This window comes from Neoarius graeffei, chromosome 23, assembly GCF_027579695.1.
Source record: "Neoarius graeffei isolate fNeoGra1 chromosome 23, fNeoGra1.pri, whole genome shotgun sequence".
Lineage (NCBI taxonomy): Eukaryota > Metazoa > Chordata > Actinopteri > Siluriformes > Ariidae > Neoarius > Neoarius graeffei.
The window spans coordinates 15,025,916-15,047,373 of NC_083591.1; the positions used below are offsets into that span (position 1 = coordinate 15,025,916).

Genomic DNA, 21,458 nt, shown 5'->3' on the forward strand with positions numbered 1-21,458 from the left:
TATGATAATGCTGCATGCCATCAGTAAACTCACTAGAAGGGAATAGATTACATGTTTTTATTCCATGGAAAAAGTGTCCTGTATGTATAATAATTGGCAATATTTCATGTTGCACAAACCCTTAACATGAGTAGTTAAGGTTGAAGTGAGGTTCAGGTTGTTTATGGAATGGTTACTACTATTCTTTTCCATAACAATGATTTCCATATAAGCTACTTTAATACATAGGGGTTCTTTAAACAAATGAGGGTGTTCATTTAGTGGTTGTTAACAACAGTTGTTAGTAAAGCATAAACCTATTTCAGAGTGTCAACAAAAACAGCATGGTCTCAGGTAAGCTATACATGCATCCAGAAACAAGATTATTAGCCATTAGTCCAGATGTTGTACAACACATTACAAGCCTGCTGTAAGTGACTACACACGCTTTCCAGCACCAGGCACAGCTGTCGGTCAAACACAGGCTTCCACTTACATTCATTTTGTTTCCCATGAAAACAGTTGTTTGTTTGTTTTTTTTCTTCCCAGTTTGGAAGTGAATAAAGACTTGAAAATGGCTAATGCTTTAAAGGCTATGGTTTCCATTGGTCACTACATTTCACATCATTTTGTTATAAAAGCTAGCTGCAACTTTTCAACCCATAAATGTAAAATTTGAGTGATTCGGTACCAACATTTTGTTCGTTCATTCATCCCGTTGTTTTCTCATTAAGATTTTGCAGAAAATGTATAATCTGGAATATCAAGAGCAGTAGCTGAAGTAGCCTGTTTATTTATTCAAATCAATCTCATTATTATAGCTGTCGGTCAAATATGCAACCTTTTTCAAGAAGCAGCTTTAAAGCAATCTTTGTATTGTTGCAAGTTAGAGCATAAGTGGATATTAATTCAAATTATGACTGGGGGGGAAGGTATCAGTCATAGCTTGACGGTTTTAGTTGCAGTGGCATCGTGGCAGCCGTTGACTTTCTACCACTTTTACACTCTTTTCTGGAGACCAGGTGAATAGCAGCTTCCAATGAATAATCTCCTGGGGGGGAAAAAAAAATACATGAATACAGTTAAGAACTGCTCAGCCTGTGATCAGCGTTTGAGTTTGAGTAAACTGTATATCGTGACTTTAGTGCAAGTGTAATGACAATCTTAAATTGCATCAATGAGTGAGTAAGAGCAGTTAACTCCATATTAATTATTCAGGTCCATTGGTATTTGTTGTTACCTGGGAAACCATATCATGAAGCAGAACTTCGTACTCAAAATTTAGCTGGTCATCTGTGCTCTTCTGGAATATTTAACATTTGGGGGGGGGGACAAAGGGAAAGCAAGAATGACTGACTGATGACGAACAAGAAAGCTGTTGTATTCATAACAATTTTGCTACTCAGTTGAAAGGTACCACGCAAGCCATGTGGAATACAGTGCATATAGAATTTAACATGATCATCTCACCAGCTGTTTGATCTTGGACACTTGAGCCATGCCGTACAGCGTGTTTTCATTAGACTGATTAAGCATGATAAAGCTGGCAGCCAACCTTCCCAAGTGCCAGAAAGGGACCATATCAGGATCTATGTGACCATAACTGTCTGGAGAGACAGGATGAGAAGTGTAACATGGTCATTTTTTTTTTTTTCATGGTGCCAAAGTTACCACACAGACACGCCTGGGTGAAGATAAACAGTACAGAGACAGTTGCACTGAAATAAGTAGATATTTGTAAGGCCTAGGTCACAACCGGCCGTACGTGCTCCTACGGCTGGTCTACGTGCAAAAAACGCAAGGAGGGCGCGCGTGAAATGCACGGAGGGCACGCATGTGACGTGCTGATTTTCGAGCCGTAGACTGGCCGCAGAGGTTCTTTGTCATGTCAAACAAACTCTACGGGCGCCTAAATTTTTTTCAGGTTGCAAGACAAACTTACGGCCAACATGCGTCTTTCTCCACGAACAAAAAAAACGCAGCGATTTGGGAAACGCCAAAAATCGCACGGCCAAAAAATCGTACGTCCGGTTGTGACCTAGGCTTAACACACAACCGTCATTTTGGAAAAAATAGCCTTTCCATGTACAGTATGAGTTAAAAGCAAGATTAGAATTGATGTCGCTATCCTACAACCTTCATAAAACTACCCCCAAACCTCCATAAACACCATTATCTGATAGGATAGAGGCAGTTCTGGTTTTGGATTAGTACCACTCTGGTTTGCAGAGCTGTATGAGGTTGTACCTGGTATGTTGGTTGCAGTTACAGCACTGCTATTGGCACTGTATTGCTGGTAGAAGGCCTGCTCCTTATCAGAGGTGTCAAGAAGAGGTAGCCCATCACATGAGAGCTGGACCTGAGGTGGATGCTGCGTCTCACCTCTGGGGTAGAGCACCTCTGCCGAGCACCAGGCCTGTGAATTCTGGAGTATACCATACTTCACTTAATTTAATTTACTCATGTTTGAAATTTCTAAGTATGATCGCGGCAAGGCGTGTGCTAGTAATCACTGAAAAAATATATACCACAATTTTTTTTTTTTTTCCTCAGGCACCATATCAGATATTATTTAAATATTCTCAATATAGACAAAGGTGCCTAGGTCATAGCAATGCACTCAGAACCTGTTCTGTTCAGAAGGCAGCACAATCACAGCTCTTTTCTACAGTATGTTGTTTTGGTCAAATTTTAATAATTGTGTTAACTCAAGACTTAACGGCTCATGAAAGCATGGCATAGCAAAGCTGTCACTTGTACTGAAATACTGTACATTTACAGTCATGTTTGTATAGCTGGAAAATATTTCCTCGGTTAAATCTAGCTATCTAACATAAGGCAAATCTTTATGGGTACTGTATGTAACTTGCTAGCAATGTTGGTCTAACTAAAAGCTAAACTAAAATGATTACGTGCACTGCCCTACCAAAAAAAAAAAAAAAATGTTGCGCACTCTGGTTGGACCACCTATAACTTGGATTGCAGCATGCATTCGTCGTGACATTGTTTCAGTAAACTCATGCAAGTTCACAACATTTATTTCAGTCCAGAGTTGTATTATTTTTTCACTGAGATCTTGTGTTGAAGACAGGAGAGTCAAACCACTGCATGAAATCATCTCCAGCACATCCCAAAGTTTCTCAATGGAGTTAAGGTTGGGATTCTATGGTGGCCAGTTCATCCATGAAAATGATTCCTCTTGAGCCCTGAATTGCTCTTTCACAATCTGAGCTCTAATTTTAGGTCTGTGCCATCAGGGAAGTAAAAATCCATTGATGTAATAACCTGGTCATTCAGTACCTTCAGGTTGTCGGTTAACTTCATTGTATTTCCCTATAACGTTGCTGAACCTCGGCCTGACCAACTGAAGCAGCCACAGATCATAACACACTGCCTCTAGAGGCTTGTATAGTGGACACTATGCATGATGGGTGCTTCCCTTCTTACCCTGACACGCCCGTCCCTCAGGAATAGGGTAAATCTGGACTTATCAAACCACATGACCTTTTTCCATTGTTCCAGAGTCCAGTCTTTATGCTCCCTAGCAAATTGAAGACGTTTCTCCTGATGTGTCTCAAGGTTGTTGTTTTTTTTTTATGAAGAGACAGCTGTTTAGTCCCAATCCTGTGAGTTCTTATTGCATTGTGAGTGTGGAAATGCTCTTAACGTCACTATTAAACAGCCATGATGGTTACTTTTTTTTTTTTTTTATAAAAAGATCCGATTTTGCCAAGCATTTAAGTGATCTCTGATCATGGTCAGTCAGGATCTTTTTTTTTTTCCAAACCACATTTTATCCATGAAGGTGATGGTTCATCACTATCCTTCCAGGTTTTAACAATGCGTTGGACAGTTCTTAATCTAATCTCATTAATTTCAGCAATCTCCTTAGTTGTTTTCTTTGCTTGATGCAGGCCAATAATTTGACCCTTCTGAAACACAGTAACATATCTTTTCCATGAGCACAGGATGTGTCTTCCATAGGGCTGTAACGATACACCCAACTCACGATTCGATTCGTATCGCGATTTTTGACCCACGATTCGATACGCCCACGATTTTTTTAAAATGTGTTTTTAAAGTAGTAAATTTGACTTATTAACATTTACTTACTTACATTAACTATTTAATAACAAATAATTCAGACCACTGCAGAGAATGAGTAATATGTATGCAAAAATGAACAAATGTATATCCAAAGATTGTTTTATTTCTCAAAATAATACTGTTGAGCCGGAAGCTCTGTTTTTTTCGGTTCTGAAAAAGTCATTTTTCCAAATCGTGTAAATCCGTTAAGATTTCTTTTTTTGGGGGGGGTGGCTCTCTCACTGTCTCACTCTCATAGGGCCAATGATTTTCTGTGATCGCGGAAAACAGATGGAAATTACGGAATTTTTATAGTGAAACATTGCTCGCGTGTCAAAATGTAACTGCCGCAGAAGGCTTCCACCCAAGCAGACATGCCTTCAGTGTTGCCAGATATTGCTAACGTTTTCCACCCCAAAATATGTTCAAAACCAGCCAAAAAGCACCTAAACCTGCCCAATCTGGCAACACTGCATGCCTTTCCGGTCAAGTGATTGTGATTGGCTTGTGGCACACCTAGCCAGCCAATGAGCTGCTTGTTTACAGATTCGCTCCCGGTGTCGCAACTAGAATGGCGACCGCTTAAATGAAATGAATGCTCTGCCAGTGGCGAGTGTGGACGTTGCGTGACTCGCAGAAGATTGTCGCAGGTCGGCGAAAAAACGACTTACTAATAGATATAAAAAAATAAAAGTAATTTAAGTAAGTTTAAAATGTAATTTAAATAAAAAGTAAAGTATTCATAAATTGAAGTTTGGAAGCGCCTCTGTTTTTGGGCTGAGGAGAAGTTTGAAAGGGTGTACCGCAATTCTGCCTTCTTGTATCGCGATACGGATCATGGCTCTGCGTATCGCGATTTCGATTTTGATATGCATATCGTTACAGCCCTAGTCTTCCAATATCTTCTCGTTAAAGAAATGAGAAGTTACTCACTGCATCAGTTAGGGTTAAAAGAATGTTGCCAGCTGAAACATATTAATCACTGCAGTAATTATCCAATCCAAGGTTATGTATTTTGCTTATTTAAATCCAAATGGTGATCTGTTTTTTTGGCTGGGCAGAGTATAATGACAAAATGTAGACCCACATGCAACATAATTGTGATGTGATCTAAATCAATATGCATAATATAAGTAGGTCAAAAGGCACAACGGTCCAAGAAAAAAATCATAATATTGTTCAATTGAATATCAGCACATGTCTGATCACAGAATGGCTAAGCAGGACAATGACGTTTTATCAGCAGCTTCTTGATGCTAATTTTGATGCCAAGCTTGCTTGTTTATAAATTGAGCACTAAAATGAGGGGTGGCTTTTTTCCCCCCATTCACTAGGGTGGAGCCTAGAATGATCAACTTATTTTAAAAATAAAACACTTCTACCAAATACAACAGGAATAACACATGGTTTTCCCCAAAGCGTTTTAGCGTATCGGGCCCGATACGCTTAGTCGCTTTAGTTAAAATCCGATACGCTTAGATTTATACCGATACGTTAAATTTCCTACCCACAAGTAACTAGATACATAGGAGAGCAAATAACAGATCCATTTACATACTGATTGATATTTGTGTTAAACAAGCGGTCTTTTTTTTCCAATGTTTGTGTTGATTCTGTCAAAGTAATATGTCCGCGTGGTATGATGTAAACAAACTAATCTGTTGGCTACGTCAAGATCACGTGTTCAAACCGTCCAATAAAAATATCGAAAGAAAACATCAGACATCCCGGAATTTTCCAATTCATTATAAGCGATCTCATTGGCTGCCGATGTTGTCCCCCACCAGACGGACACAGCCGACTGATTTTAATCACAAAAGTTTGACCTAGTCTATTATCATTCATGAACGTGTTTATAAGTACATAATCTTTCTGCAAACTTAAATGTATGAATTAAGTTTTCTTTTTCCTTTAAATGTTTTAATCTGAATCTAGTCCATTTAATAAAGTGCCAAAATTTAAACTTTATAATATGCCTTACTTTTCTTTTCAGTGTATCTTAGTTATACATATATATATATTATGGTAATTGCATCAGAAACATTCTAAATCATTACAGCTATAGTAATACAGCACCTTATTTTAAGGTGGCAGTTCTGAGGTTCAGATCCCTTTGTGATCAACAGGAGGTCATGATGATCGATTCTCTTCATTGGATTGCATAAGACGGAGCAAACCACTGTTCATATTTTCACGCACATTTTTGTTACAACACTACTTGATCATAGATAATTAAGGGATCTCCGTAGATTTTCAATCTATCATATACCTCAGTAATCTAGAACAAAACAGTTTAACTTGCATGTTGAACTTTAAGGTGAAATTTCAAATGTGTTTACATTAATACTATTTAGGCCAGAAATCATTGAAACACTGGTAAAATCTATCCTATAATCATGGATCTAAAACCTCTCAGAGACCCTGAAAATGCACCTGAGAGCATCTATTTAAAAAAAAAAAATTTCCGGGGGGCATGCCCCCGAACCCCCCTAGTTTAATTTCGCGCCATTGGCGCTCAATTGTCTGTGTTTATCATGCCAGAATTTAGGGCTTTAATTTTTTTCTGGGGAAAACACTGAACCATATTAGTATTGTTGGTGGTTTTTTTTCCTTTTAGGAGTAGATTGTGACTTCCTAATACAGTTTATAGAATGCTAAATAAGCAGCTGTAGCTTTTCATTACTAGTTAGCTATTAGCTTTGTAGCTTCATTACACAAGTAAAGGAGTTGCAACCTCATTGGCTGATAGGGTGCGTTTTGGGTAAGGGGAACTTTTATAGCTTCAATTTCAGTTGTTATAGGCAGCTGAAAAAGACAAGATTAGTCAAATTAATCAAATAGTTGATTTAATTAATGGGGTGAACACCGACGCAATGGAATTCTAGATAAACTAGTTAATGAAAATGATAACTAATTAATTCAATTAGTAAAATAATAAATTGTCACAATCTTACCAGATCTGTGTATCCATGTGTCCTAATAATGAACTTTTTTGTATATTTTAATTTAATGACTTGTAGTCCTGTGTTCATTCTGTATACACAGTTTCACCTTCACGTCGAGTCAGGGAGCGTAAATGGGTCCAAGGTTAATGTTATCTGACGAAACTCGGACCCCTGCAGACTCAAAGATGACACAGAACGTATAAAAGGAAACAAAACTGAACTCACCTCGACAACTATGTCCTTCACAGTGAATTCAAGGATGTACTTCATCCCCAATTCACCCATGTCCTGTCAGTGAGAGAGAAATCCACAAATTACCCAAGCGCAAAAAGTGAAGTTTTATTTTTTGACCTAATCTTGGTGGAGAAAAGTGAAAATTTATTTTTAAAGTAAATATCAGGCTGACCATTTGGTTGTGGACCTGTCTTGCCTCACCTCTGTTCTTGCCTTGTGGACTTTGGTCACCATGTACAGTCTGAACGGTGAGCCGTGGACGGTGTTGATGTAGTGTTGGATGGCCATGCTTGCCCGCGATGCTTCGTAAAATTTAGGGTTCAGTTCTCTTGAAGTCATCTTTAGCCTGTTCTGATCCACACTGTCCTGAGAAATGATAAAAACCACAAGAGAAAGGGTGTGGTTGCTAAGCTTGTGGACTTTGGCCCTGGTTTTTCAAATCATGTTGCTTTTGAGTAAAGACTAGGTAAGCAGAAGATTCCAGTGGTGTTTTGTACACACTGAGTGTCTTAAATCTGTTTAACTTGCTCAGTGTGCCGGTGTTGTTGATGATACATCCTGTGGAATACCCTTCCTACTTCCTGTCTTTGCTCACTGTCCCGCCTTCTCTTAAAGAGACAGCATGCCTAGCTTCTATGTTGATGACCATAACGCTTGCATTTTTATTTTTGAACAAATTTGTTTGATCAGATATTCACACATCATTTTTTTTTAATGATTAAGGTCTAAAATTATAAAATCATTATATCTACATGTTCATTATTTCAGCATTACATATTCCAATTAATGTTCATAGATATTGAGCATTTGAATAGCCTTAGTGGTGTTACAATGATCTCAGTTTCATATTAAATACATTTCAAACAAGCATTAAACGGAATTTGCTCAGATATCCTGTACGGCTGCATGAAATTTTATTTTTATCAGAGTGAGGGGGGAAAAATCTGTGCTGTTCTGGTTTCTAGATTTGACTTCACTCACAAGAAGCAGTCTGGGGGATCTGGGCAGTATGGTAAAGTGGTGGGAGTACTGGAACCTTTGGATGCAGAAAATTACACCAAGGTTGAATTTGAAGACCAGACCGTTGGCACCAACGTACCCAAACAGTTTGTACCTGCTGTTGAAAAGGCAAGTTTTGTCATCTGTCAATTTCACTGTAAACGGTAATCCATGATGTTTCCTAATTTGAAGAAGAAACACTTTTTTTAAAGCTTGTAGCAGTATAAAATCCCATGAAACTGAATGGGGATAAACACGAAGTCTGTCCTGTCTTTGATTTGATCCAGTTTGGCACATTGTGTGAAATATCCAGGCCTACAAATACACTATATAGTGGTGCTTGAAAGTTTACCCCTTTAGAATTTTCTATATTTCTGCATAAATATGACCTAAAACATCAGATTTTCACACAAGTCCTAAAAGTAGATAAAGAGAACCCAGTTAAACAAATGAGACAAAAATATTATACTTGGTCATTTATTTATTGAGGAAAATGATCCAATATTACATATCTGTGAGTGGCAAAAGTATGTGAACCTTTGCTTTCAATATCTGGTGTGACTCCCTTGTGCAGCAATAACTGCAACTAAACGTTTCCGGTAACTGTTGATCAGTCCTGCACACCGGCTTAGAGGAATTTTAGCCCATTCCTCCGTACAGAACAGCTTCATCTCTGGGATGTTGGTGGGTTTCCTCACATGACCTGCTCGCTTCAGGTCCTTCCACAACATTTCAATTGGATTAAGGTCAGGACTTTGACTTGGCCATTCCAAAACATTAACTTTATTCTTCTTTAACCATTCTTTGGTAGAACGACTTGTGTGCTTAGGGTCGTTGTCTTGCTGCATGACCCACCTTCTCTTGAGATTCACTTCATGGACAGATGTCCTGACATTTTCCTTTAGAATTCGCTGGTATAATTCAGAATTCATTGTTCCATCAATGATGGCAAGCTGTCCTGGCCCAGATGCAGCAAAACAGGCCCAAACCATGATACTACCACCACCATATTTCACAGATGGGATAAGGTTCTTATGCTGGAATGCAGTGTTTTTCCTTTCTCCAAACATAACGCTTCTCATTTAAACCAGAAAGTTCTATTTTGGTCTCATCCATCCACAAAACACTTTTCCAATAGCCTTCTGGCTTGTCCACGTGATCTTTAGCAAACTGCAGATGAGCAGCAATGTTCTTTTTGGAGAGCAGTGGCTTTCTCCTTGCAATCCTGCCATGCACACCATTGTTGTTCAGTGTTCTCCTAATGGTGGACTCATGAACATTAACGTTAGCCAATGTGAGAGAGGCCTTCAGTTGCTTAGAAGTTCCTCTGGGGTCCTTTGTGACCTTGCCGACTGTTACACGCCTTGCTCTTGGAGTGATCTTTGTTGGTCGACCACTCCTGAGGAGGGTAACAATGGTCTTGAATTTCCTCCATTTGTACACAATCTGTCTGATTGTGGATTGGTGGAGTCCAAACTCTTTAGAGACGGTTTTGTAACCTTTTCCAGCCTGATGAGCATCAACAACGCTTTTTCTGAGGTCCTCAGAAATCTACTTTGTTCGTGCCATGATACACTTCCACAAACATGTGTTGTGAAGATCAGACTTTGATAGATCCCTGTTCTTTAAATAAAACAGGGTGCCCACTCACACCTGATTGTCATCCCATTGATTGAAAACACCTGACTCGAATTTCACCTTCAAATTAACTACTAATCCTACATACTTTTGCCACTCACGGATATGGAATATTGGATCATTTTCTTCAATAAATGAATGACCAAGTATAATATTTTTGTCTCATTTGTTTAACTGGGTTCTCTTTATCTACTTTTAGGACTTGTGTGGAAATCTGATGATGTTTTAGGTCATATTTATGCAGAAATATAGAAAATTCTAAAGGGTTCACAAACTTTCAAGCACCACTGTATGCTTGACATTTAGAGTAGGGTAGGGAGGAGAAGTGTTGTGCAGTTAAGACAAGACTGAGTCCTATTTATGATTGGCTCTCTGGAGACGTCTTCTAGTACTGCAACTGCACTTCAGTATACTGTCCGAACTGCTAGCTGTTTGAGTGTTGCAGAGCCTCTGAATAGGATTAGGCTTTATTGATCAACTCTAATTAGATTTCCAAGCACACCTTTCTAATCCCCTTGAAGTATCTAAAGGATAGAAAAAGACCAAGAATTATGAACAAATCCTTGTCCCTAATCTTAGCTCTTTGTTCCCACAGTCTTTGTGCAGCTTTCTTTTCTCTGTCGCTTTCAGTCTTTGCCTCAAACTTTTCTTTCTGTTCCCTGTAGGGTTTCAGGGAGGCGTGTGAGAAGGGGCCTCTGACAGGACATAAGGTATCTGGTGTGCGATTTGTATTGGACGACGGAGCGCATCACATGGTGGATTCCAATGAAATCTCGTTTATCCGAGCAGGAGAGGGCGCTATGAAACAGGGTCAGCATGGAGCTCCACTCTACACCCTTTATGCCAATGAGCTTTTATAAGCAAACAACTTTGGGTTGACTTAGTGTCTGACTAATGAATGCTAAGGATTAGCATGGGCAGGCTACAGAAAAGTATCTCGCACTGGAAAAAATCATGATCTAGCTTGAGACGATCACAAGAGACAGTGGCTCACTCAGCATCCAGTGTGTGGTGGGGTTTTTTCCTCCATGTTAAGAGTACCATAACCATACAAACAGGCATTATGATAACTTGCATGAGCAAATACTTGCCCACCTTCTATATGCTGTGAACCAGATTCAAAATCATAATGTACAACAATCTGAACATATGGTTCATAGGGAATGGGAAGTGAGAGTTCTTTACTTTCTCGTTACTCAAAGACAAAGAAATTGGAAAAAAAAACAGATCAGCATGGATAAAGGTTGCATTTTGATTGAGTAAGTTACGGTCACACTACAGCTCATCATGCTTTGTGATAGGTTATTGATGAAAATGAGGTGTTTTGGCGCTGACGCGTGGTGATCTAAAGGTGAGCTAAAAGTTGTGGTCACACAGATCGTCACACCTTCACACACTCGAGTCTGGCACAGCTCGAGTGGCCGCACGTGCTCTTGGGACCCAGTCGTTATGGGAAACGCCTGATGCTGATTTGAACGCAATCAGCACACACAGATATGGACGCTGTTTTCACAGAGGTTTTGTGAAGTATTATCATCATCACTGTCATGTTTGTTTCAAGCTATGTTTATGACTCTGGTTAAATACTCTTTCTGTTTCGTTTGTGTTTTGTTACTCTGACCTTGCCTCACGTTTTATTTTTGTAAATATCATGCCTGCTAATAAACACACTTCCTGCACTTAGATCCATCTACTGCCGCATACCTGACAGAATACTTTGCAAAGTCTCTGTGAAAATAGCATCCTTATATGCGCGTGCTGATTGCGCTCAAATTGGCATCAAGTGTTTTCCCATCACGACTGGGTCCCAAGCGCGCGCACAACACGTTCTGAAGGATTCCTGAATGTAAATGCACTTTTTAAGTCTCCGTGAAGGTTAGGCTCTGCCGAGCTGCTGTGTTGAGGCTGCCGCAAGCATCAGGGACATGGATTGAGACAAATACAGTCAAGCTGGAAAGTCTGCACACCCCTTTCACCTTCTCCACGTTTTATTACATTACAGAATTATTCTACAATAGATCAAGTTCATTTTTTTTGTCACAAAATTCTACACAAAATAGCCTATAATGACAAAGTGAAAGCAAGTTTTTAGAAAATATGCAATTTTATTTTACTGACAAAAATAGGTTCTTTAGGGGTTACATATCTGCACATACCCATAGCCTAATACTTGGTTGATGTACCTTTGGCAGCAATTACAGCTTCAAGGCATCTTGGGAAAGAAGCTACGAGCTTGGCACACTTGTTTCTGGACATTTTTGCTCATTCCTTTTGGCATATCCTTGCAAGCTCCATCAGGTTGGATGGGGAGCATTGGTACACAGCCATTTTCAGCTCCTTCCACAGATGTTCAATTGGATTCAGGTCTGGGCTCTGGCTGGGCCACTGAAGGACACTCACACACTTTCTCCGAAGCCACTCCTTTGTTCTCTTGGCTGTGTGCTTTGGGTCATTGTCATGTTGTAAGGTAAACCTTCAACCCAGTCTGAGGTCCAGAGCGCTCTGGAGCAGGTTTTCTTCAAGGATCTCTGTGTACTTAGCTGCATTCATCTTTTCCTCTATCAGGACTAGTCGCCCCATTCCCACTGCTGAAAAACATCCCCACATCATGATGCTGCCACCGCCATGCTTCATTGTAGGGATGGCATTAGCCAGGTGATGAGCGGTGCCTGGTTTCCTCCAGACGTGACACTTGGTATTCGGGCCAAAAAGTTCAATTTTGGTTTCATCAAACCAGAGAATCTTGTTTCTCATGGTTTGAGAGTCCTCTAGGTACCTTTTGGCAAACTCCAAGTGGGCTGTCATGTGCCTTTTACTAAGGAGTGGCTTCCGTCTGGCCACTCTACCATAAAGGCCTGATTTTGTGGAATGACCCTCGGGTTCCTGCTCACCTCCCTGGCCAAGGCCCGTCTTCCCCGATCACTTAGTTTGGCTGGGCGGCCAGGTCTAGGAAGATTCTTGGTGGTTCCAACCTTCTTCCATTTACGAATGATGGTGGCCACTGTGCTCTTTGGGACCTGTAAAGCTGCAGCAGTTTGTGTGTACACTTCTCTAGATCTGTGCCTTGATACAATCCCGTTTCTGAGGTCTGCAAATAATTCCTTTGACCCCATGGCTTGAATTTTGCTCTGACATGCACTGTCAACTGTGGGACCTCTGCCATGCAGGTGTTGGCAATCCCCAGTCATGTCCAATCAATTGAATTTACCTCAGGTGGACTCCAATTAAGTTGTAGAAATATCTCAAGCAGTATCAGTGGAAACAAAATGCACCTCCGCTCACTTTTGGGTGTCATATCAAAGGGTGTGCACACATCATATTTTACATTTTGATTTTTAGTAAATTAGCACAAATGTCTAAAAACCTGCGTTCACTTCATTATGGGCTATTTTGTGATGACAAATGAACTGTCTATTATAGAATAAGTCTGCAACATAATAAAACATGGAGAAGGTGAAAGGGGTGTGCAGACTTTCCGGCTTGACTGTACATCAAGAGGCTCGAAGAAGGTTCCCCGAACTTCATGAAGTATCCCCACACCTATCTGCAAGTATTGACTGCTTAGTTTGCCGATGAAAACATCGCCACCAAATTTCAATGCATGCACTGAAATTTTTCGCAATATTTTTAGCCACTCACGAGGTGGAGACACGACAAAAAACAACTCTCGAAGCTCAGAGAACATTTCACTGTGCATCACACGATTGTTGGTGATGCTATCAGTTTTTCATGCCTACCAAGTATTCACAAATGCATCACGAGCTGTAGTGTGACCAGGGCCGTAGGTATAGATTGAAACCCTGAAGCATATCTGTTCTACAAGATGTCAGAGTGACAAAAAGTAAGAACACTTCAGGAAACACTTATTGTGAAAATGAGAGGGGGGAAAAAAGAATGCCCGACAGGATTTGATTCCTAAGATTGAGGATCTTTATTCTGGAAATCTTGGAGGTCTTTACTTGCTACTATTTTATTTAAGCCCAATTGTTTTTTTTTTTGTTTGTTTGTTTTAGTATTGAACCTGAAAAAACAACACTTGTAAGATTTTAATGCATTTCCTAAAGTGTCAGTTTTCTCTGAAATGCTGATCACCTCTTCTTTAAATAGCAATGGAAAATGCTAGTGTGGTGATTCTTGAGCCCATCATGTCTGTGGAGATCGTTGCACCCAACGAATTCCAGGGAACCATCATCGCCGGGGTCAACCGTCGTCACGGCGTCATCACTGGCCAAGATGGGTCTGAGGGCTACTTCACGCTGTATGCTGATGTAAGTGTATATTCAACAAATCTCTCCTCACCTCACCTCCACCCCTTTTCCACCAAATCAGTTCCAGGGCTGGTTCGGGGCCAGTGCTGGTGCTGGTTCACAACTCGTTCAACTTGCGAGCCAGCTGAGAACCAGTTTGCTTTTCCATAGCTCGCGGTGCTAAGGGGAGACACGTCAGTTATGTCGCTGTATACGTCAGTTACGTCGCTACGTTTGCATAAACCTTGGCGCGAATATCGAAGCAAAAACAACACGGAAGAAGCAGCAGCAGCAACAACAATAATAATGGATGACTTCGCGTTTGTACAGCTGCTGCTTCTCGTCACTTAAAAATGGCGATCTTTCGCGGTCTTATTGTTGTTGGTCTTAACAAACACCCCCCGCCCCGCTGACGTAAGCGGTTCTTTCCTCTGGCCCAGCAAAGAGTTGGTGCTAGCCTGGAACCGGTTTTTCTGGCCCAGAGCCAGTTCTTTGTCAGTGGAAACAGAAAACCCGGTTCCAAACTAAGCACTGGCCCCGAACCAGCCCTGGAACTGCTTTGGTGGAAAAGGGGCACTCATCCATGGGCCAGATCTCTGATGCACATTTTGTAGGATACACTTATGCCGCTTTTCCACTACCACCGCGGCTGAGTTGGGCTGAGCCGTGCCGTGCCGAGTTGGGCTGAGTCGAGCTGAGTGGGGCTGTTGGAGTTGCATTTCGACTACAACCGCGCTGAACCGTGCTGGCTGGAAGTGGGTGGACACATTGGGTGGAGTTGGCGAAAGTGGATGGACGTCACGTGATGTCGTTAGGCGGCGCAAACAGTGACATCAGTGATCTTTTAAGCGGTAGTCTCACGACCCGGAGAGTAAACAATAAACATGGAGGACATGGAGTCGTTAGTGTTGCTGGTCTTGGTGCTGTGGCTTGTTGTCACCGACAACGCCAACAGATACTGGCAAGAGCGTATAGATGAGGCGAGGCGCATAAGGCTTCAGAAATTCTCGTAATTCGTAATTATTCTTCTTCCAGGTTTACGGTGTTTACAGATCCCAGCGTGCTCGCGGGGCGTGTGTGGGGATGTGAGGACACGCCTCCTCACCAATCAGTGCACAGGGGAGTGTCTCCTCACGCCCCTAGCCCCACTCGGCTCGGTTTGGCTCGCTTCAGCCCTACTCCAAAACCGTGCGAGTTTTGGGTGCTAAGCAGGGCTGAAGCGAGCTGAGTCGTGCTGCTCTAAGGTAGTCGAAACGCGAGCCGTGTCGGGCTGAAGTGAGCTGAAAAAGGGTAGTGGAAAAGGGCCATAAGTAAGCACGTCCACACAAACACCAAAAAAACCTCAGGAGGAACTTCAAGTAAAAGCAGAAATAAAGTGCTACTTTACTTTATTATAATCTGAGAAACTTTCTGTGGAGGTTTATCGAACACAGAGAGCACTGTTTGAAGACAAATGATTGTGTTTATAATTCTGGTCTTTTTATAGACTGATTTAATCTGATGTAGGTTCTTCAGTTCTGTCACACAGGGATATACTTATCTGCTTTTAAATCTTAACCTTCCTATCAATATGTCTCTTCCAGATTCCGCTCAATGACATGTTTGGTTATTCCACTGAGCTGCGTTCTTGCACTGAGGTAATTTCAAGTTCGTTATTCCAACAGTCTGTCGTTTCGCATCAGTTTAAAACCTGTTTTTGAGCTGAATAATAAATTGCACAGAAACTGCAGAGCACAGCTTTATAAAGTTGATAGCAAGTTTAACAAATAGTCCAATATATTTTACTGATGTTTGTTTCAAACTGTGTGCAATTTCGTATAAAATATTTCACTAAAAACAGTGTCTTGCAAAAGTATTCATCCCCCTTGGTGTTTGTTGTGTTTTGTCGCATTACAAGCTGGAATTAAAATGGATTTTTTGGGGGGTTAGCACCATTTGATTTACACAACATGCCTACCACTTTAACCCTTTGGTGACTGACCCCTTGAAAATGGTTCCTCCAGGAACGATGACATTTCAGTTGTCAAGACAACGGAAAAACTAAAATACAAAAACAAAGATACGTCACAATGCTCTTGTGCACAAAACAAAATGCTCTTGTATTTGTATTTTAGTTTTTCCGTTGTCTTGACAACTGAAACGTCATGGTTCCTGGAGGAACCATTTTCAAGGGGTCAGTCACCAAAGGGTTAAAGGTACGTACTGTTTTTTATTGTGAGACAAACAATAATTAAGATGAAAAAACAGAAATCTGGAGTGTGTATAGGCCCACTTGCATTACAGCTGCAAGTCCCTTGGGGTATGTCTATTAGCTTAGCACATCTAGCCACTGGGATTTTTGCCCATTCCTCAAGGCAAAACTGCTCCAACTCCAAGTTTAGATGGGTTGTGTTGGTGTACAGCAATCTTCAAGTAATGCCTCAGATTCTCAATTGGATTGAGGTCTGGGCTTTGATTAGGCCATTCCAAAACATTTAATGTTTCCCTTTAAACCACTCCAGTGTAGCTTTAGCAGTATGTTTAGGGTCATTGTCCTGCTGGAATGTGAACCTTCGTCCCAGGCTGACTCAAACAGGTTTTCCTCCAGAATTGCCCTGTATTTAGTGCCATCCATCTTTCCTTCAGTCCTGACTAGCTTTCCTGTCCCTGCAAATGAAAAACATCCCCACAGCATGATGCTGCCACCACCATGCTTCACTGTAGGGATGGTGTTCTCAGGGTGTTGGATTTGCACCACACATGGTGTTTCCCATGATGGCCAAAAAGTTCAATTTTAGTCTCATCTGACCATAGAATCTTCTTCCATGTGTTTGGGGAGTCTGCTACATGCTGTTGAGCAAACCCCAAACATGTTTTCTCAAGCAATGACCTTTTTTCTGGCCACTCTTCCATAAAGCCTTGCCCTGTGAGAATGGGTTCCCTTTTGAGTCTGGTTCCTCTCGAGGTTTCTTCCTCATGTCGTCTGAGGGAGTTTTTCCCTTGCTACCGTTGCCACAGGCGTGCTCATTGGGGATAGATTGGCGATAAAATTAGCTCATATTTTAAGTCGTTCAAATTCTGTAAAGCTGCTTTGCGACAATGTTTATGGTTAGAAGCGCTATACAAATAAACTTGACTTGACTGTGGAGTGTATGGCTTAAAATGGTCCTATGGACAGATACTCCCATCTCCGCTGTGGCTCTTTGCAGCTTTTTCAGAGTTATCTTTGGTGTCTTTGTTGCATCTCTGATTAATGCCCTCCTTACCCGGTCTGTGAGTTTTGGTGGGCGGCCTTCTCTGGTCAGGTTTGTAGTGGTGCCATGTTCTTTCTATTTTGTTATAATGGATTTAATGGTGATCACTGGGATATTTAAAGTTCGGGATATTTTTTTATAACCCAAGTCTGACCTATACTTCTCCACACCTTTGTCTCTGACCTGTTTGGAGGCTCCTTGGTTTTCACGTTGCTTGCTCAGTAGTGTTGCAGAGTCAGGGTCCTTCCAGAACAGGTTGATTTATACAGACATCATGTGACAGATCATGTGACACTTTGATTGCACACAGGTGGATCTTAATCAACTAATTATGTGACCTTATGAAGTGAATTGGTTGGACCAACTCTTATTTAGGGGTTTCATATGAAAGGGGGTGAATACCTATGCACACTCCAGATTTGTGTTTTTTCATCTTAATTATTATTTGTGTCGCAATAAAACAACAGTTTGCACCTTTAAAGTGATCGGCATGTTGTGTTAATCAAATGGTGCTAACCCTCCAAAAATCCATTTTAATTCCAGCTTGTAATGCAACAAAACAGGACAAACACCAAGGGGGATGAATACTTTTGCAAGACACTGTACATGTGTCTGTAATAACTGCAAGCCTGTGTGTGTTATTGATTGATTCTGTTAAGACCTTTTTTAGTTATGTATAGATTTTAATAAACAAGATTGCATAGACAGCTGGACCTGCATGGACAATTTTGAAGATTTTCAGTAGTTAAAAAGTCACAAAACCTCTGTTACTCGAACTCTGGTTGTAAGGGCAGTCCAAATTTTCTGTAATTCCTGCTAGTTGTGGCAGGATGATGAAAAAATGGCATAAAAGCATGTTTTTTGGGGTTTTTTTTTTCTTCCTCTACCACTTGACCAGCCAAATAAAAAAATTTAAATAAAGGCTCGAATCGTGCAATGCCTTTGCAGTATTATGTAGAACAAAGCAACATTTTCGACTCCTCTCCCCCCTCCCTTTCCCCAGCGCTTGTTTTGTCTTGAAATATAATATCTGGGCATTAATTCAAGCATTGCTATTTCTTCCATAGGGGAAAGGAGAGTACACTATGGAGTACAGCAGATATCAGCCTTGCCTGCCTTCTGTGCAAGAGGATCTTGTTAATAAGTACCTGGAGGCAACAGGACAGTTGCCTGCAAAGAAGGGCAAATGGAAGAACTGAGCCACACACGCATACTTCATTAGATGGTCATTTAAGTAATTTGTATATATACACAATTTTAATTTGTTCACATTCCACAGAGCAATGCTTTTATGGACATGGTCTGAACTCCGAGGATGGCTTTGAGTATGTATCGTGGATCCTTTTGTACCGTGTACAATATGAGGAATATAATAATCGGGGGGAAAAACAAATCAGCTCGGTCTCTGTGTATTTTGATACAATTTACACACAAATGGATAAAGATTTTAGGGTTCTGTTTTTCCAGTTACGGAATGATAAATCACATTTGAGCATTTAACTATTTAGCCCATACACATGAAGTATCTCATGAAGCAAGCCTTACCTTAGTTATTGATTTACTGTTAAGAAACACGAACAAACAGCTGGAAGGACAGTCCACCTCAATTTGCGTTCCTGTGGCTGGAGTCCTCGTCAGCGGGCTGCTGTAAATCACTGGATCGTGCCAAACCAGTGAGGCAAGAACCAGATAAACCAAGCAGGACCAATTCATGTTGAATGTAAAAACAAAGCAAGGTTAGGGGAGCTCTGAAGGATGGCGTGTGCAACAAAAAAGGCAGAAACTCTCATGAAGAGGTGCAGTTTTTGAAGTGAAGTGGGGGAGCTGCACAAGAATGTTCCCAAAGGCAGGCAAGATTAACATCTCAAGAGTGTGCTCTCATTCCTTCACTTGGAATCTGTCCTTGTGCTAAAACAAATGGGGGATCCTCCCTTCTACAAAAAAAAAACAACAGCTGGATAGAGTTAAAAGTTGAGAGGAGGAGTAAATGTGGCAGATTGGCTGAGTGTAAATCAACTGCGTAGATCTGACCATGTAAATATTATAATGGATTGAGTATTTTATCTGAAGTCTGCGTGGTTGCTAAGTGGAAAAAAAAAAACTGCGCTTTATAGCCTGTGTATATACAAGGCACTGTATATTTCAGGCTCCTGGTTACAACCGGCCACTTCAGCTCATGAGAGGTTATAAATGTGAATTCTGAGCATTATGCACTCTGCTGACTTCATTTGCCTTACAAGATCAGTGTTATCTTATCCATGAATTTGGTGTGTGTGTGTGTGTGTGTGTGTGTGTGTGTGTGTGTGTGTGAGTGAGAGAGAAGGCAAAGGCAGCTGTCGTCATCCTGGGGTTTTGTTTACATGTTCTGTACTGGAATGTTCTGCACTGACTTCACGCAGAGAGAAATACAGTGGTTCACACAACTATAGCTGAATGTTTTCATCATCTCATCTCATCTCTAGCCGCTTTATCCTGTTCTACAGGGTCGCAGGCAAGCTGGAGCCTATCCCAGCTGACTACGGGCGAAAGGCGGGGTACACCCTGGACAAGTCGCCAGGTCATCACAAGGCTGACACAGAGAGACAGACAACCATTCATACTCTCATTCACACCTACGGTCAATTTAGTCACCAGTTAACCTAACCTGCATGTCTTTGGACTGTGGGGGAAACCGGAGCACCCGGAGGAAACCCACGCGGACACGGGGAGAACATGCAAACTCCGCACAGGCTCGAACCCGGACCTTCTTGCTGTGAGGCGACAGCACTAACCGCTACACCACCGTGCCGCCCTGTTTTCATGAATTTATGATGAACTCTCTTCTAACTCTGTGCAAGATTTTCATGCTATATCAGTATACATGTATAATCAAGTTCTAAAAAAAAAAATTTTCAAGTGAAGCACATCTCTTAAAAACATGCTGGAAGATGATAAAACAATACACTCGTGTTAAATTCTTACATGTTAATAGGTGACTTTTGGGCAATGCTTATGTGTGATTTACCATAATGTGTCAGGAAGGTTAACATGAAGTGTAATATTAACACATTATATGCTGTCCTTGGCTACACACGTTGTGTTAAAAACATGCCTAAAACCCGACACACACGAAGTGTTATTTGACACATTAGTTAATGACAATAATACCCTATTTATGACTTCAGCACATTTCTCATGAAGTGTTAACAAGATTCACAGAAAGCAAACTGCAGAATATAACAATACAAATTCATAGAATAGAATTTCAGCAAGGGCGGCACGGTGGTGTACTGGTTAGCGCTGTCACCTCACAGCAAGAAGGTCTGGGTTCGAGCCCCATGGCCGGCGAGGGCCTTTCTGTGCGGAGTTTGCATGTTCTCCCCGTGTCCGCGTGGGTTTCCTCCGGGTGCTCCGGTTTCCCCCACAGTCCAAAGACATGCAGGTTAGGTTAACTGGTGACTCTAAATTGACCGTAGGTGTGAATGAGAGTGTGAATGGTTGTCTGTGTCTATGTGTCAGCCCTGTGATGACCTGGCGACTTGTCCAGGGTGTACCCCGCCTTTCGCCCGTAGTCAGCTGGGATAGGCTCCAGCTTGCCTGCGACCCTGTAGAACAGGATAAAGCGGCTACAGATGATATGAGAATTTCAGCAGTAATAAAGGAAATGTCCAACAAAAGATAAAATGGTTCTTTTTCCAATTATTATTAGGCAACATGACACATAACCACACCTTCTACATTTCACTGATTTCAGAACTTTGGATCTTGAGTTGATGTAGATTTGAAGGACCCAGGACTCACTGGCTGAGGATCATCTTCAGATTGGTCCATTTGCTGAATAGTAACTTAATAAAATGGTAACATTTAGACAGATAATTCAGAAGCCACTTTTTTTCTTTTTGCAATATTTTTACACGAAGCATTAGCTGATATTAACAGCTCATCACCCCCCCAACATAAAACACTTAATGTTAGGTAACATGAGGCTGCAGTGACACATTCATACACCAACATTCATGATAAGAAGACAAGAAGCCATTATCTGTAGCTGTTTATCCTGTTCTATAGGGTAGCCTATCCCAGCTAACTATGGGCGAGAGGCGGGGTACACCCTGGAC

At 41.2% G+C, this 21,458-nt stretch overlaps 2 protein-coding genes across 2 annotated transcripts in view; one reads left to right on the top strand and one right to left on the bottom strand.

Annotated features, from left to right (window-relative positions):
• The window catches only part of gfm1 (G elongation factor, mitochondrial 1), a 38,984-nt gene extending 20,230 nt beyond the window's left edge, over positions 1-18,754 (top strand). Inside the window, exons 14-18 of the mRNA XM_060905831.1 lie at positions 8,210-8,372; positions 10,547-10,691; positions 13,989-14,149; positions 15,712-15,765; positions 18,429-18,754. Coding sequence (XP_060761814.1) covers positions 8,210-8,372; positions 10,547-10,691; positions 13,989-14,149; positions 15,712-15,765; positions 18,429-18,560 — 655 coding nt within the window. The 3' untranslated portion in view covers positions 18,561-18,754. The remainder of the gene's footprint in view (positions 1-8,209; positions 8,373-10,546; positions 10,692-13,988; positions 14,150-15,711; positions 15,766-18,428) is intronic.
• Positions 44-19,296, bottom strand: lxn (latexin). Its single transcript, XM_060905832.1, has 7 exons — positions 18,907-19,296; positions 7,446-7,610; positions 7,236-7,298; positions 2,227-2,404; positions 1,450-1,586; positions 1,220-1,282; positions 44-1,030 (listed from the first exon to the last, which is right to left on the bottom strand). Exons 1-7 carry the CDS (start codon positions 19,072-19,074, stop codon positions 935-937), a joined length of 870 nt encoding a protein of 289 aa, XP_060761815.1. The 5' UTR covers positions 19,075-19,296; the 3' UTR covers positions 44-934.
• Between the last annotated feature and the right edge of the window lie 2,162 nt (positions 19,297-21,458).

What these genes read in the sequence shown, in the direction of transcription:
- lxn (XM_060905832.1), bottom strand. Translation starts at nt 19,074, where the DNA reads ATGAATTGGTCCTGCTTGGTTTATCTGGTTCTTGCCTCACTGGTTTGG. An exon ending in ACAGTAAATCAATAACTAAG is followed by an intron (nt 7,611 to 18,906) that starts GTAAGGCTTGCT and finishes ATCATTTCTCAG; the next exon opens with GACAGTGTGGATCAGAACAG. An exon ending in TGTCCAAGATCAAACAGCTG is followed by an intron (nt 1,283 to 1,449) that starts GTGAGATGATCA and finishes TAAATATTCCAG; the next exon opens with AAGAGCACAGATGACCAGCT.